This window comes from Cupressus sempervirens, chromosome 4 (genome assembly GCF_028749045.1).
Source record: "Cupressus sempervirens isolate cs-2001-9-10 chromosome 4, ASM2874904v1, whole genome shotgun sequence".
Lineage (NCBI taxonomy): Eukaryota > Viridiplantae > Streptophyta > Pinopsida > Cupressales > Cupressaceae > Cupressus > Cupressus sempervirens.
Window position 1 is genome coordinate 770,691,984 of NC_143121.1, and position 13,150 is coordinate 770,705,133.

The 13,150-nt window shown below is 34.6% G+C and overlaps 1 protein-coding gene across 1 annotated transcript in view; it reads right to left on the minus strand.

Annotated features, from left to right (window-relative positions):
• Positions 1-12,051: 12,051 nt before the first annotated feature.
• The window catches only part of LOC149563650 (diacylglycerol O-acyltransferase 2D-like), a 50,854-nt gene continuing 49,755 nt past the window's right edge, over positions 12,052-13,150 (minus strand). Inside the window, exons 8-9 of the mRNA XM_089826811.1 lie at positions 12,831-12,918; positions 12,052-12,719 (exon numbers count right to left, since the gene is read on the minus strand). Of these exons, the coding sequence (XP_089682937.1) occupies positions 12,618-12,719; positions 12,831-12,918 (190 nt within the window). The 3' untranslated portion in view covers positions 12,052-12,617. The remainder of the gene's footprint in view (positions 12,720-12,830; positions 12,919-13,150) is intronic.

Below are 13,150 nucleotides of genomic sequence, written 5' to 3' on the forward strand. Positions count from 1 at the left end.
CCATATCCACTTCAGAACTATTCTCAAGCTTCAAATGCTCCTATCAAAGGTGTTTCTCCTATCACAACTTCTCATGAGTCTATCGATGGCCTTGGCCATGTTGCTTACTCTAAATATGTTGATATCCCTATTCATTATCCCTTTTCATCTCCTAAATCTATCCTTGGTCCTTATCCATCAAAGCTAAAACCTTCAAACCTTCCTTCCATATTGGGGCCTTATGTTCCTTCATCTCCTACATTTTCCACTCCTAGCTCTCCCATTATGCTTCAAGATCAACAAAGACACTCATCCTTGACGAATTTCCATCCATCTATCCATATGAACCATCTGTATCAACCTTATTCATCCACAAATCCCAAGTCTTTTGGAAGCAATTTGGATGATCAACTTAAGAACAAACACAAGAATTCATTTACAAATGAAGATCACTATGTCCTATCTAATTCACATGTAAATACAAAGAAAGAACAATTATTCAAGAGATCACAAAGGTCCACTATTCAAAAAGTGAAATCAAAGAAAGTATGGGTTCCTAAATCCATTGTTGAAGAAATGCATTGTAAATAATCCCAAGGAAAAGAAAACTCAAAAGCTATATGGTTCCCAAGTCTCTTTTGAAAGACTTGGATATTGAAAATAAAACAAAGTTGGCATTCATGCTTCCATTGGCTTCCACTCCATTTTCTTCCAAACATCTTGCTAAGAAGATTTCAAAACCTTCTACTGCATCTTCCTCCAACATTACTCTGCTACCTCATACGTCTAAACCTCAAACTATTTCCTCCATGCTCCCTTTGTCACTCCATCACCCTTCAAGGTGTCTGTCAATGTTGATCTCTACCACTTTTTCACCTACCCTTATGCACTATTTTCAAGCCTACACTTACCTACTATCCATATCCCTTCCAGCTTTCCAAGGTATGAACTCATATCCTCCATATTATTTTTCTACCACCATCTCTCTTCTATCACCCTATCAACATCTTTGAGCATACCTTTCTATGGTATTGGCTTATCATGCCTTACCCTTCCTATAGGAGCACTATCCAAATTTAAATAGCTTGAGCTCTTTCTAAAAATAAAAAAATAAAAAAATATACATTAAAAAAAGAGAGGTGAAAACCTGGTGACTGGCACCTTAGTAGCAAAAGTAAAGAGAAATAAATTCACCCTATGGTGAAACCTACTTCTTGTGGCACTTTGGATAGGTACCATGATAAAAACATGGCAAATAGGTGTCATGTGTAATTCTTCAATCTTCCATGTACCCCCTCTTCTCTCTTTGATTTTGACAATCTTAAGTTATCCTTACGTATTCGCTATCTTATCTATTAGCTTCCGTATTGTGCTTTCTTATCCACTCATAGCCTACATATTGACCTTCGTTCTTATTTCTCTATCATATCACTATCCTATCCAATTGACCCCTTGCTCTTGATCACATAAACAAAAACATGGTTCTTAGAAGCCTCTTTACATGCCTACTCTTTTAGACTACACACTTTCATGATATCTCGCTTATTGGTTTCCATTGCTTATCCCATATTTTATCTTGCTTATTAGCTTTAATTTCTTATCCTACATGTTATCTCCTTTCTTCATTTTCTTGGTTGATCCAAAATATTCTTATTTGGCTATTTTTACTCTTTCTCTAGCTTGCTTACTCTTGAGAAGTCAATCCTTGAGGATCGCTTTCACTCGCTTCATATTCCTTGCCTATCCATCTCTACTTATCCATTATCTTGTTGTTCCATTATGTCCTACACCTTGCTAAACATTGGGATGAAATGATGTGATCTTTCTTAAGAGTTGGTCAATGTTGCCAAGTGGTGAAAACTTGTAAATAGGTGCTACTTGAGACCCTTGCACCTATGTCTATTAGTCCTCCTTTGTGCTCATTCACTTCATTTACCTTGCCTCATTGGAAGCGACTCTCGTCTAGGTCTAGGAAGCATAAATTGTTGGCCCATCAGAGCTTCTTTGTGCATAGTTATTTATTTGGAAACTTGCTCAATAGTGTTTCTCAACACTTCCCTTGACATCGAGTTTTTTTCAACACTTTTCGAATACCTTAGCTAGAGTCTAGGATGTTGCAATATTTCTCACCGAAAAATTCAAGTCATAAGGAAACAGTCATGTGACTTACACACACGCACTTGAACATCGAACTTGTTGAGATTTGATTGACTTTATCTTTTTTCTTTGTGTGCTATCTATGATGGTTTTTCTTTCCTAAGTGTTCCCTCCCTAATAGTCTCTCAAGGATGTCATGGACTAGAAGACTGGGGGCATGGGGCATGTTTTACTTGTTTTTTGCTTGTGGGTATACTTTTTGACCTAAAGTGTCCTGAGCATTTGTTCTTGTCCTACTTGACATTTTGGATCTACAACGTATCATCCTTGTCTATTTTTGCAAGACCACACTTAGGGGTTATCCTAGCACTCATGCCTTGATACAAGTGTAATATTTCTATACGAAACTTGGGGAACCTAACTGCATTAGTCATCTTGAAATATATGTCTTTGATGCATAGGTTGTGTTCCCACATACCTATCTGATATAGATCATATTCATATCCTCATAGTTATATTAGTGATGATTGAATGATCTTCTGATGTCCTTAATAAAGCTCGCTGATGAAAATTAGAGTCTACTTATGTATCTCTTGCAAATCGCACTTTTGCATACTAGTTTGCATTTTAGGACTCATTCTAGTTTAGCTTTTGCATACTGTATGTTGAGAGAGCTCTCTCTTTATCTTTTACAGACATGTCAGTTAATTGCATTCATCTTCTCTTACTTCTTCTTGATCAAATCTATCATTCACTTGCCCCTTTGTTTTCCTATCATCACATCTATCTACCCTTTTGGATCCTTTATATAGCATTTTGACCTAATTTTTCAAATTCTTAGAATTTTGTGAAACAAATTGCACCTCTACCTAATTTTGACATCTTGGATCCATTTTCAAGATCGAAATCAAAATTTGGGTTCATCTTGATGGTCAAATTTGGATTTTCAAATTTCTTCCTTCTTCTATGCAGTTGGCTGACCTTTTAAGGCCCAAGCTTTAAACCTTGATGGGGCATCATCATTTCCTCATTCCTTCATCATTTATACTCTCTTCATTGCTTCTTTCTCATTCCATTTCACTTCCCTTCCACTATTCTTTTTTTGACATAATTTTAATGCTTTATCTTCCTTGGTCAAAATTAGTCAAACTGGGGCATGCTATCCCTGCTTAGTGGTCACTCTTGGGTTTTAATCACTTATATGTCATCATGGACCTTTATTTATCTCGATTTGATCATTTTTTTTTCATTTATGCATCTCCTCTACCTCATTTCAATGTCAATCCCAAGGGGCCAAGAATGCTCTATCATTGCTACAAATTGCTTTCTACCATGGTTATATATTTCTTAGGAGCATATGCTTGATCTTTCCATTTTCTCTTGATCTATCTTCTTACTTTGCTCGATATATTAGCACTCCTCTCTCTCTCTCTCTCTCTCTCTCTCTCTCTCTCTCTCTCTCTCTCTCTCTCTCTCTCTCGCTCTCTCTCTCCTAGTATTCAATACTGTCGCTAACAGACTGTATATTTAGGATCTTCTATCTCCATCTACACTTTGTTCTTTGGAGTCAGATCGCTTTGCTGCTTTCTTGGATTCTTCATTCTTTGATGTAATGTGTTCCTAGATTAATCATACATTAGTCAAAGAGGGGAAAATGTAATCACCCAAAAATGGTCATCTAGACTATTAGCCCTCTTCTTAGCATTTTTGCTAAAATTATTTAATCACTTATTTTGATCAAATCCTCAAAAAATCAATTTATTTGATTTTTATCCCATAGATTGACCATTATATCCTAAGTTCTTATGTAATTAAAAAGAACTTGTCCCCCCTTTAATTAAATAAAAGACCCCATTCATCCGTTATCCTAAGTTGCACACATAAAAGCATTTTCCCACTTTAAAAATAAAAGAAAAGTCTTTTGTCTCATATGGAACAAAAGTCAACTCTTTATGATTGGTGGAAATGATTGTGCACATGGATAATGCAAAAGTCAACTCCCCACCCTTGATTAGATCCTCTTGCTTCATGATCTCCATTGCTCATACTTCTTTATAAGGGAGATCTCTCTCCTCATCTTGGATCCACTCTTTTGCGTTAGTGTTATATTGTAGGTTTTTCTATAGGTACTCTTGTCGCTTTGGAAGATCTTGTGGCTTCATTCTCATACTTGCATAGAATTGTATCTTAATATCATATTGCATTAGTATAGTTTATTTTATGCAATAGAGTAGCACATCTAACTTAATTAGAAGGATTGTAACACTCTCATCTTACTAGTTAATTTACATGTCTTGCATTTCATATAGTTTAGTTGCATTTTTCATAGCATCTCATATTGGTTCTTCAACACTAGCATCCTTTCTCTTGCCTTGGAATCTCCCATTTCATGGTGTACTTGCAAGGGGTTGCATTCTTGTTCTCAGTTGAGAGTCATTTCACTCCTATTTTTCAGTCATTTGCACATCATGACTAGTGAGCTCTGGGTCGATATTTGGGGCTCTCAAACCATGAGATCTCTCGAATAGGACTTAGAGAAGTGCATGTTTTTGTGTGTACAAAGGTAACATAGCTTGAGAATCTATTACGTCTCTAACTTTCTCTAAAATTCTCTTTGGATGTTGCAAAATTTTTAGCTTCCTAAATCAATTTTCTAGCCCAAAGTGGTCTTTTCTTATTATTGTTGTTTTGAGTTTCCTCTTGACTCTCTTTCTGATCATCAAGATCAATTTGGTTTTCATTTAAAGTTTCTTTTGGGTACTCCCCCTAAAGCTCGGGGTTAGGGTATTCCTCCATGTTTTCGGTGAATCCTAAATTTATAACTCATTTGAGTTCTTTGCCCTTTTGAAGGTAATGTCTTCCTCAAAGATGACATCTCTACTTAGTTCTATTTTCCTTTGTCATGGTATGTATATCTATAGGCTTTTAATGTTTCACTGTAGCCTGCAAAAATTCCTTTCTTCCTAGAAGGTTCTAATTTTGACCTTTTCTTCTTACGTACATGAACATAAACAGATGTATATCTATAGGCTTTTGATGTTTCACCGTAGCCTGCAAAAATTCCTTTCTTCCTAGAAGGTTCTAATTTTGACCTTTTCTCCTTAGGGACATGAACATAAACAGGACAACCAAATATCTGTAGTTGGCTTATGTTAGGATTTATGTTAGTAAAAGCATCTTGAAGAGTTTTGTTATCAAGGTGTGATGGGGACATATGTTTTGGATATAAACAGTTGTCTTAGATGCTTTTGCCCAAATTGAGGTATTTATGTTTTTGTCATACATCATTGGTTTTGCAGCCTCCACAACAGTTATATTTTTCCTCTCAATTACACCATTTTTTGAGGACTGTAGGGTGTAGTCAACTCCCTCTTAATCTTGACATTAAGACAAAATTCTTTAAATATTTCAGAGGTATATTCTTTCCCATTGTCTATTCTCAAAGTTGTAATTTTTTTTCCATAAGATTTTTTTGTTAGGGTTTTGAACTCTTTAAACCTTTTAAGGATCTCTTCTGACTCTTTACACTTAAGGAAATGGATCCACATGTTTCTAGAGAATTCGTTTACAAGGATTGCATAATATAGGAACCCTTTCACAAAAAGGGTAGAAATGGGTTCATATAAGTCAAAGTGTGTTAATTCCAAAATATTTTTGGTTCTGCTCAAACTATTTTGAAAAGTTCCCTTAGTATTTTTCCCGAAGGCATACCCGTTGCATGTTCCACTATGAGTTCGATTTAGCTTAGGCAATCCTATTACCAATTTTTTCATGGAGTTTAGGGCGCGAGAGTGAATATGCCCTAATCTTCAATGTTAGATCAAATTGGAGTCAAACATCTCATGGATGAGGATTTGTTTTGTCTCAGTGCAGAGTTTATATATGTATCCTTGCCTTATACCTATGGTTTTAGCCTTCTTCTATGTAGAGTTCTTTGGCCATGTCAAAATCTTCGCATCCATGAAGGTGACCCTATAACCATTGTCTTCTAGGGAAGATATGGATACTAGATTTCTCTTAATTCTCGATACAAATAGTACATCAATCAGATGAATAGAGATACATGATTCCAATTTAATGGTACAAGTTCTCGCCCCTTTTACTGGATGTGCATAATCATCCCCTATGGTTACTTCTTCATCAATTTCTTCCACCATAGTGTCAAGGTGTTCTCTAAATCATGTGATGTGTCTCAATGACCCATTATCGATCACCCAAATGTTAAATTTGTTCAATACATGATTTGATAGTGTTGAGTAGAATACAAACTTCTCAAAATCATCTTCCGTATTTGTTTTTCCAACCTTAGCCAAAAGATGTTTGTTTCTTTGTCGTGTCAGGACATTTGAGAACATAGTGTCCATATTGATTGCATCTAAAACATTGAACTTGAGAAACGTCTTTCCTCTATTTGGATGAACCTTTTCCATGAATATTTATTTTTCTTTTGAAATTCTTCTTCTTGTCTTTCTTATGAGAGTTTGTGTTTAGGACATGAATATCCTCATCTGTGAGTTTTTGTTTGTTTCCTTTTGACAATTGTCTAGCTTATTCTTGTAGGCAGACATATCTTAAATAATCCAATTTTGGAAGTTTTGATCTTGCACTTATTCCTTGAATGAATGACTCCCATGAATTTGATAGGCCACCTAAAGCTATTAGAGATAACTCTTTGCTATCAATTTCATACCCAATTGTTGACTATTGATCCCTTAACTAAGTTAATATCATGAAGAATGTATTGATGGATTCTCATTTTTCCATGCTTATGTGATTCATTTGCCTCTAGTGTAAAGGTTCTTCTAGTATTATTTATTTCAAATGTGATCTAGGGGATTTGAACATAAGGTATGTAGTTTCCTATTTTGCCAAAACAGATACTATGTGATCCCTAACTACATCTATTATTAGTTTCATGGCCTTTTCATTATCCTCAATCCGTTGAGATTTTTTTGGTTCATTCTCAGGTCTGTGTTCTTATTTTTCACAAATTGGTCCAACTTATTCTCTTTTAGTATCATCATAATCCTTAATTTCCATGATGTGAATTTGTTTGCACCTTCAAAGCTATCCTCAAATTTGATCATGTTTGACATTTTGAAGAATGGAATGTGACTACACTATCAAGGTGAGTAATCCGATATCTCAAATTTAATTTTGATCTTCCTTAACAAGGCTTTGATATCATTAAAATGTATATTAAACTTCTTATCAGAGTGGTATATGTTTAGTAGTTTGCATATTTGAATGCACTAATTTCTTCTAATTTGTTGCAGGTTATGATCAGACTTTATTCTTGAAGGAATTGGTATAGTAGAAACTATGGAATACTTATTTAAATCTAAGAAAGTTATATATCTCCAAGTCTGCAAGTATTGAACTCCAAAAGAGAGAATATCTATTGATTTTGATATCTCCCTTGGCCATAAGGTATTGGTACAAGTATTGCCTCTATGAGACATGTCATGAAAGGACATGTCTTAGCAATGTGGAGCCATGTCTGTGCATGGCATGGCTCTTCATTTAAACAAACAAACTTAATTATAACCCAGATTAGGGTAGTTAATACTTAACCAATTTTATTATTGCAAATCATCAACCTGCATAGAAAGTGAATGGATCATTTGCTTGATCCTAATCATGTTCCAATATTAGAATGTTTGATCATTTGCTTGATTGATTCTATGCACATATATTAGATCATTACTTGAGAATGATTGCTTTGTCTTCAAGCTATATGAAATGATAATTCTTATTAAGCACAAGAACTATGTATATGTGCACGTATGTCAACTCATAATGAGTTGACATTCATACATACATGCACATATATAATCAATATAAGCAATCATCCTTGCATCTAACCAAAGCTAATATGTATCAACATCACCCATTCATATTATTTGGATTTTGTTAGTCATACTTGAATTATATTGGGAGTTATGTTTGGAAGCCCCTCTTTCTCTTGTATTGAATGGCCTAGTGTGAAAGTATGTTGTTAATGATTTTTTATCATCTGGCTTACAATGTTAAATTCATTAATGGCATTTTCTTGTAAACATTTTGGTGAACCTGGCATCTTATGAATCTTTCTTTCATCTTGGAGATGGATCTTTGCTCTCTTGAGAGCTTACTTATTTTAAAATGGCATTCTCTAAGCTAGCATGGTTCATAATCATTTTTATGGTCACTTGTGTTCTTGCATCTCTTTATCATACTTAGATGTTTATGCAAGTTTATTTCATTTCATAATGTTCATGTCTCCACCTACTTTCCTTGCATATGGTTTTATGAGGTTAACTAATACAAGGTTTCTCAATAAAGCATAATTCAATGCCATTATTAGGCTTTTATGTGGATTTCTTATTCATCTTTTAGATGGCATTAGAGATTTAGTTAGTGATGTTCCTAATCCTATGTTGAATACTACCCATGATCAATATTCTCATACCTCTCCCACCTTCCAACACCTTCGAAGTATGGTGCATTATCCATCTCCTCCACTATCTCCCACAAATACCAATCACTCTCTTATACATAAAATTCCTCGTCCCATTCCTTCTTACACTATATATACCCATCAACCTCAAGACAAATCATTTTCTCCATCTACCCTCTACACAACTTATACCATGGGATATAATATTATTACAGACATGATTATAAGGGTTTAGGTCTTGGTATCAATGAACATGGTATTGGGATTCTCATTCACCTTCCTTAGCACCAATATAAGAGGGTCCTTGGTCATGTTTCCCCTCCCAATATTCCTCCTCCATTTCCTCCTCTATGACCTATCGATCTTCTTCTTCCAACTCATCCTTATCTCCTAATGACACTTGGTAAACATTAACACTAAAAGTCTAAGTGTATTGCTACCTTTTGACTACACCTAAGCTAAGGCATCAACCTTATGAAAAGAATGGTATTGTTGGACTTTGATGTTCTTTCTACCACAATTATGATCATTTACTTTGTGATTGTTTTGAATTTGCTTTATATGTTCATGATAAAGTTGAAAATGGTAAGATTTCTTATACACAAGATATTTTATTCTTTCTTCATTAAATTACTTGCATTGCTACTCCCTATTGGGGGCACTCTTTGTTATTCTACATATATGTTTAAGAGTGGTACAATTAAGTCTTTCTGCTTGTTCATCTTAACTAGGGGGCAAGGTTAATCTTTCATTGGGATCTATTTTTGCTCTTTGTAACATGTTTCTCTATATTTTAATTTATTTTTTTAGTAAGTGCACATTTGGTATCTAAGAGACATGTTTTAGGGTGCTTAATATGGTATTCCTCTCTCTTTTTCTTCCTTACAAGTGTGTTATTTTTTTTCTACGTGCAACCATATCTTTGTTTGGGGATCTATCATAAACGGATCCTCTCTTTTGTCTTTCAAGGATATGTTATCTCTTTGTTGTCTCTCTCATGAGAACTAAGTAGGCATAACATATTATCATTTTCTCTTCTTTCATTTCTCTATAGATTTGCATTATTATTTGATACATTCTTCTTTTTAGACATGTAAGGTTTTGTTTCATGTAAGACATGATTGTTGATGCCTAACAACTCTTTCCATATCTTTGAGTTGAGTGTTTATCATTTACTAATCATTTATAGCATCTTTAAATCACTTCATATACAATATCTTTTCTAACACTATGTTGTTTAGAATTGCTTATCCTATGATGTATCTTGATTTCTCTCTATGGTATTGCATTATTTCATATCTTGTTCGATACAGGTTGTTTTGTTTTGTGGAAAGCTAGATTATGGTCGTTTCTTACAATTTGCCTTTATATCATGCAACATTTTGTTTTATAATCCACTATGGTCTTCTCATTCGAAAATTTTCAATTTCTTGCTGCTCTACTTGGGTGGCAAGGTAGCTTGTACAATATTTATCTTTTTGTCTAAGGATTGACTTTCCTTAATACAATGGCATTTGTTTATCATGTAACAATCTTTTACTATAAGGAATTGTTATCTTCATCAAAATTCTCTCTTATAAGAGGTGAATGTCCTTGATCGTCACCTCTTCTTTATTTGCAAAAATATGTTCATTATAAATACTTTTCCTTGCAATGTGCTTTAAAAGTTTGTCATCCTTCATCCAAAGATCCCTATTTCACCTAGACATAGGAGGCTGAATGATGCATTCTTGTTTTTCTTCCCCTCTTTTGTCTTGAATATGTTATCTTTGTTTAGATACTCCTCTTGAAGGTAGATACCTTGCTAACAAGATCTCTTGCTTTCAAGGGTCTCTTCTCATAATTCACATATTCTTTCATAATTTATTTATTTTATTATCTTAAGAGCCAACACTCTTCGCTAAGTTTGTGGCATATGTTATCACTTAAAGGAAACATCCTTTTTGCTAGAAGTGATTATCCTTGATTCTCGTCCTTATGATTTCTATAGCTACAAAGTTATCATAAAAAGGGGGGCATATATACTCCCTTCTTGTACTATAGTTTACTTTTTTTTTTACTTTACATTGCATCATGTCACTCCCTAATGGGTATCAATGATAATTCTCCACCCCAAGGAGACCTATTAAAACACACACACACACACACACACATTTATCTCTGTGGATATCAGACCCTTGTCCATCCAAAGAGAGCACAGACATATTTACACTCCTTGACGATACCAAGGAATTGATCCACAGGTGTACGCACACATACACATACATGCAAAAGTCATCGACAAGCACACATGATTCACTACCAAACACACAAAACTGCTACAGACCATTTAATCCTTCTTTTATTGTTTTTGTAATTCATAGACCTGCTAAAGTGGTGGTTAAATGTACCATCTTAAAATGAAAGCACACTTCATTTTAAGACCACATATCCTTCCATAGTGGTGTTTTAATCTCTCTTTCTTCTTCCAATCTTGTCCAAATTTCTAGATGATCTCTCACTTGCTGACATGGCCCTTTAGGTGCTATTTTATCATATCTTCTAGTGGTGTTTATATTTCCTAGATCTTTCTACACTTTCTTAGAGACCTTGAGGATCCCTTTTATTGGGACACCCTCAAGTATAGGTCAGCTTGGTCGACCTATACCCAGAGGGATTTAGATCTTGGGGCCCTATGAGTCTTGGGTGTTTCGATTGTTTAATTCTACTCAATTAATGTTTTAGCTCAATCGGGACAGTACAAATAATACAGCAGTCATGATATCAGTTGGTGGGCAGTTGGCCCTTCTTGCTTTGTACTTATCTTTTTACTGGATAACTTTTTATTCCTCTTTTAGATAAACAAATACAATGAACTTTAGGCAGAAGAGGAGAAATAATTGTTGCAATCAAAAAGGGGCAATGCAGTATATAAAATAAACAATTAACATTTAAGAAATGAAGATGGAAATTCAGAGATTCGATATCTCATAGCAAACTATTAGAAAGCCAAGAACTAAAGTGCCAAATCTAGCAGCCAATTAGTGTGAAACTTGCATAATACGCTTTCCTCATTCTTTCCTCCCCTGGAACTATAGCTAATATTAGAGTACTATCCCAAGCAGAAGAGCTTGCTCTTAGGCCAAAAAATTAAAACTAGAAATGAAATACAGGAAAGGACTCCAGGGGAGAAAAAATGTCCTCATTTTCAGTCGGTGGGTCTTTTCATGTCTGGATCAAACTAAGGAGGCTAGCAATGAAAAAAACATGTGAGATAAAAGATGAAATAACAGTTTTTTGCTGACTCTTGTACACTTGAAATATGCCTGCAGCTGAGAGAGAAAAATATTACCATTGGCCAAAAAGCTGGTGCTAAATTTGAATGTCAAAGTCTCAAGATTTTTATATTCTCTGTTTGGTTAGTAGTTATGACATCTCAACCGACAATTTTTCAGCAGGATGGATCACTGAGCCATATCTTTAGCAACAGAAAAACACTACCCATCAGACAAATATTGAATAATCCTAAAACTGATTCCATTTTAGACAACTTTCAATTAAATCAAAATGAAAACAACAAATTATCATTTATCAACTGCTTAGAATAAAAATTCATGTGACTGTTATAACTTTCTGGTTTCTATTCCATTAGCCTTTTGTTCCAGCTGCTTTAGATAGCTACTACTTACATAACAAACCATCAATATGGAAACACTTTCAAGACCATCCAGGATATGTTCACCACATATATAGTGCTGCCAAGTTTGAATCTTCAATGATCTTGAAAGGACTCAAATCCAGTTTCAAAATGTATCTCTGAAATTCAATATTGCCCACCTGGGTGCTATATGACTATTTGTAGTAAAACAGTTAAAGCTACTTTGTGCAGCTTACAAGAGCTATGGAAATGAGTTGTATCATATCTTCATAATCATAAACTCAAGCCACAACTACTACACTGCACCACTATTTCATAAAGAATGAATGTACATTTTCATTACAACACGTCCAAGTAAACTGAAATTTTGTATAAACATTGAGAAACAGAGAAATGGATCAAGAAAGCACGCTACTTCATTATAAAATCAACCACTTGTTCCCTGCATCTCAGCACTTGTGAGACTCAAAGAACCTGAAGATGTGTATCTTTATACCCTGCATCCACTTTATGCCTTTCAAAAAGATCTTGAAGCTCTGACACAAACCTTGTGTGAATCTCAGCCACCTGTCCAATAAAATGTATCACAAGTACTTATTTATTTAGAATCTAAATAAATAAAATAAAGCTTCCTTTTGCTTTTCAAGGTGGCTAAGTTACTGACAATTCCCAGCTTACCTGTTCACTTGAAGGTTGTGAATTTTTTTCAACCTCAATTGGTTTCCCTACAACAATTTGCATTGGCCGACGATAAGGAATTGGTGTCCTGTACAAAACATAAATCAACAGTTCAATTAAACATGGTCATATTAAATCAAAGATCTTAGCTTATCACTTCCTATGAAAATGACTACAAAGCAGTTCTCAATTCAATTAAAACCATAGGGTGGCATTTGATAGCTCAATCTGTCTTTAGATTGTGATATTGCTATCAGGATTCAATTGTGTAGTTTTTGGGTCAAACTCCTTGATCCACTTTTCATGAGTAGTACTGCATA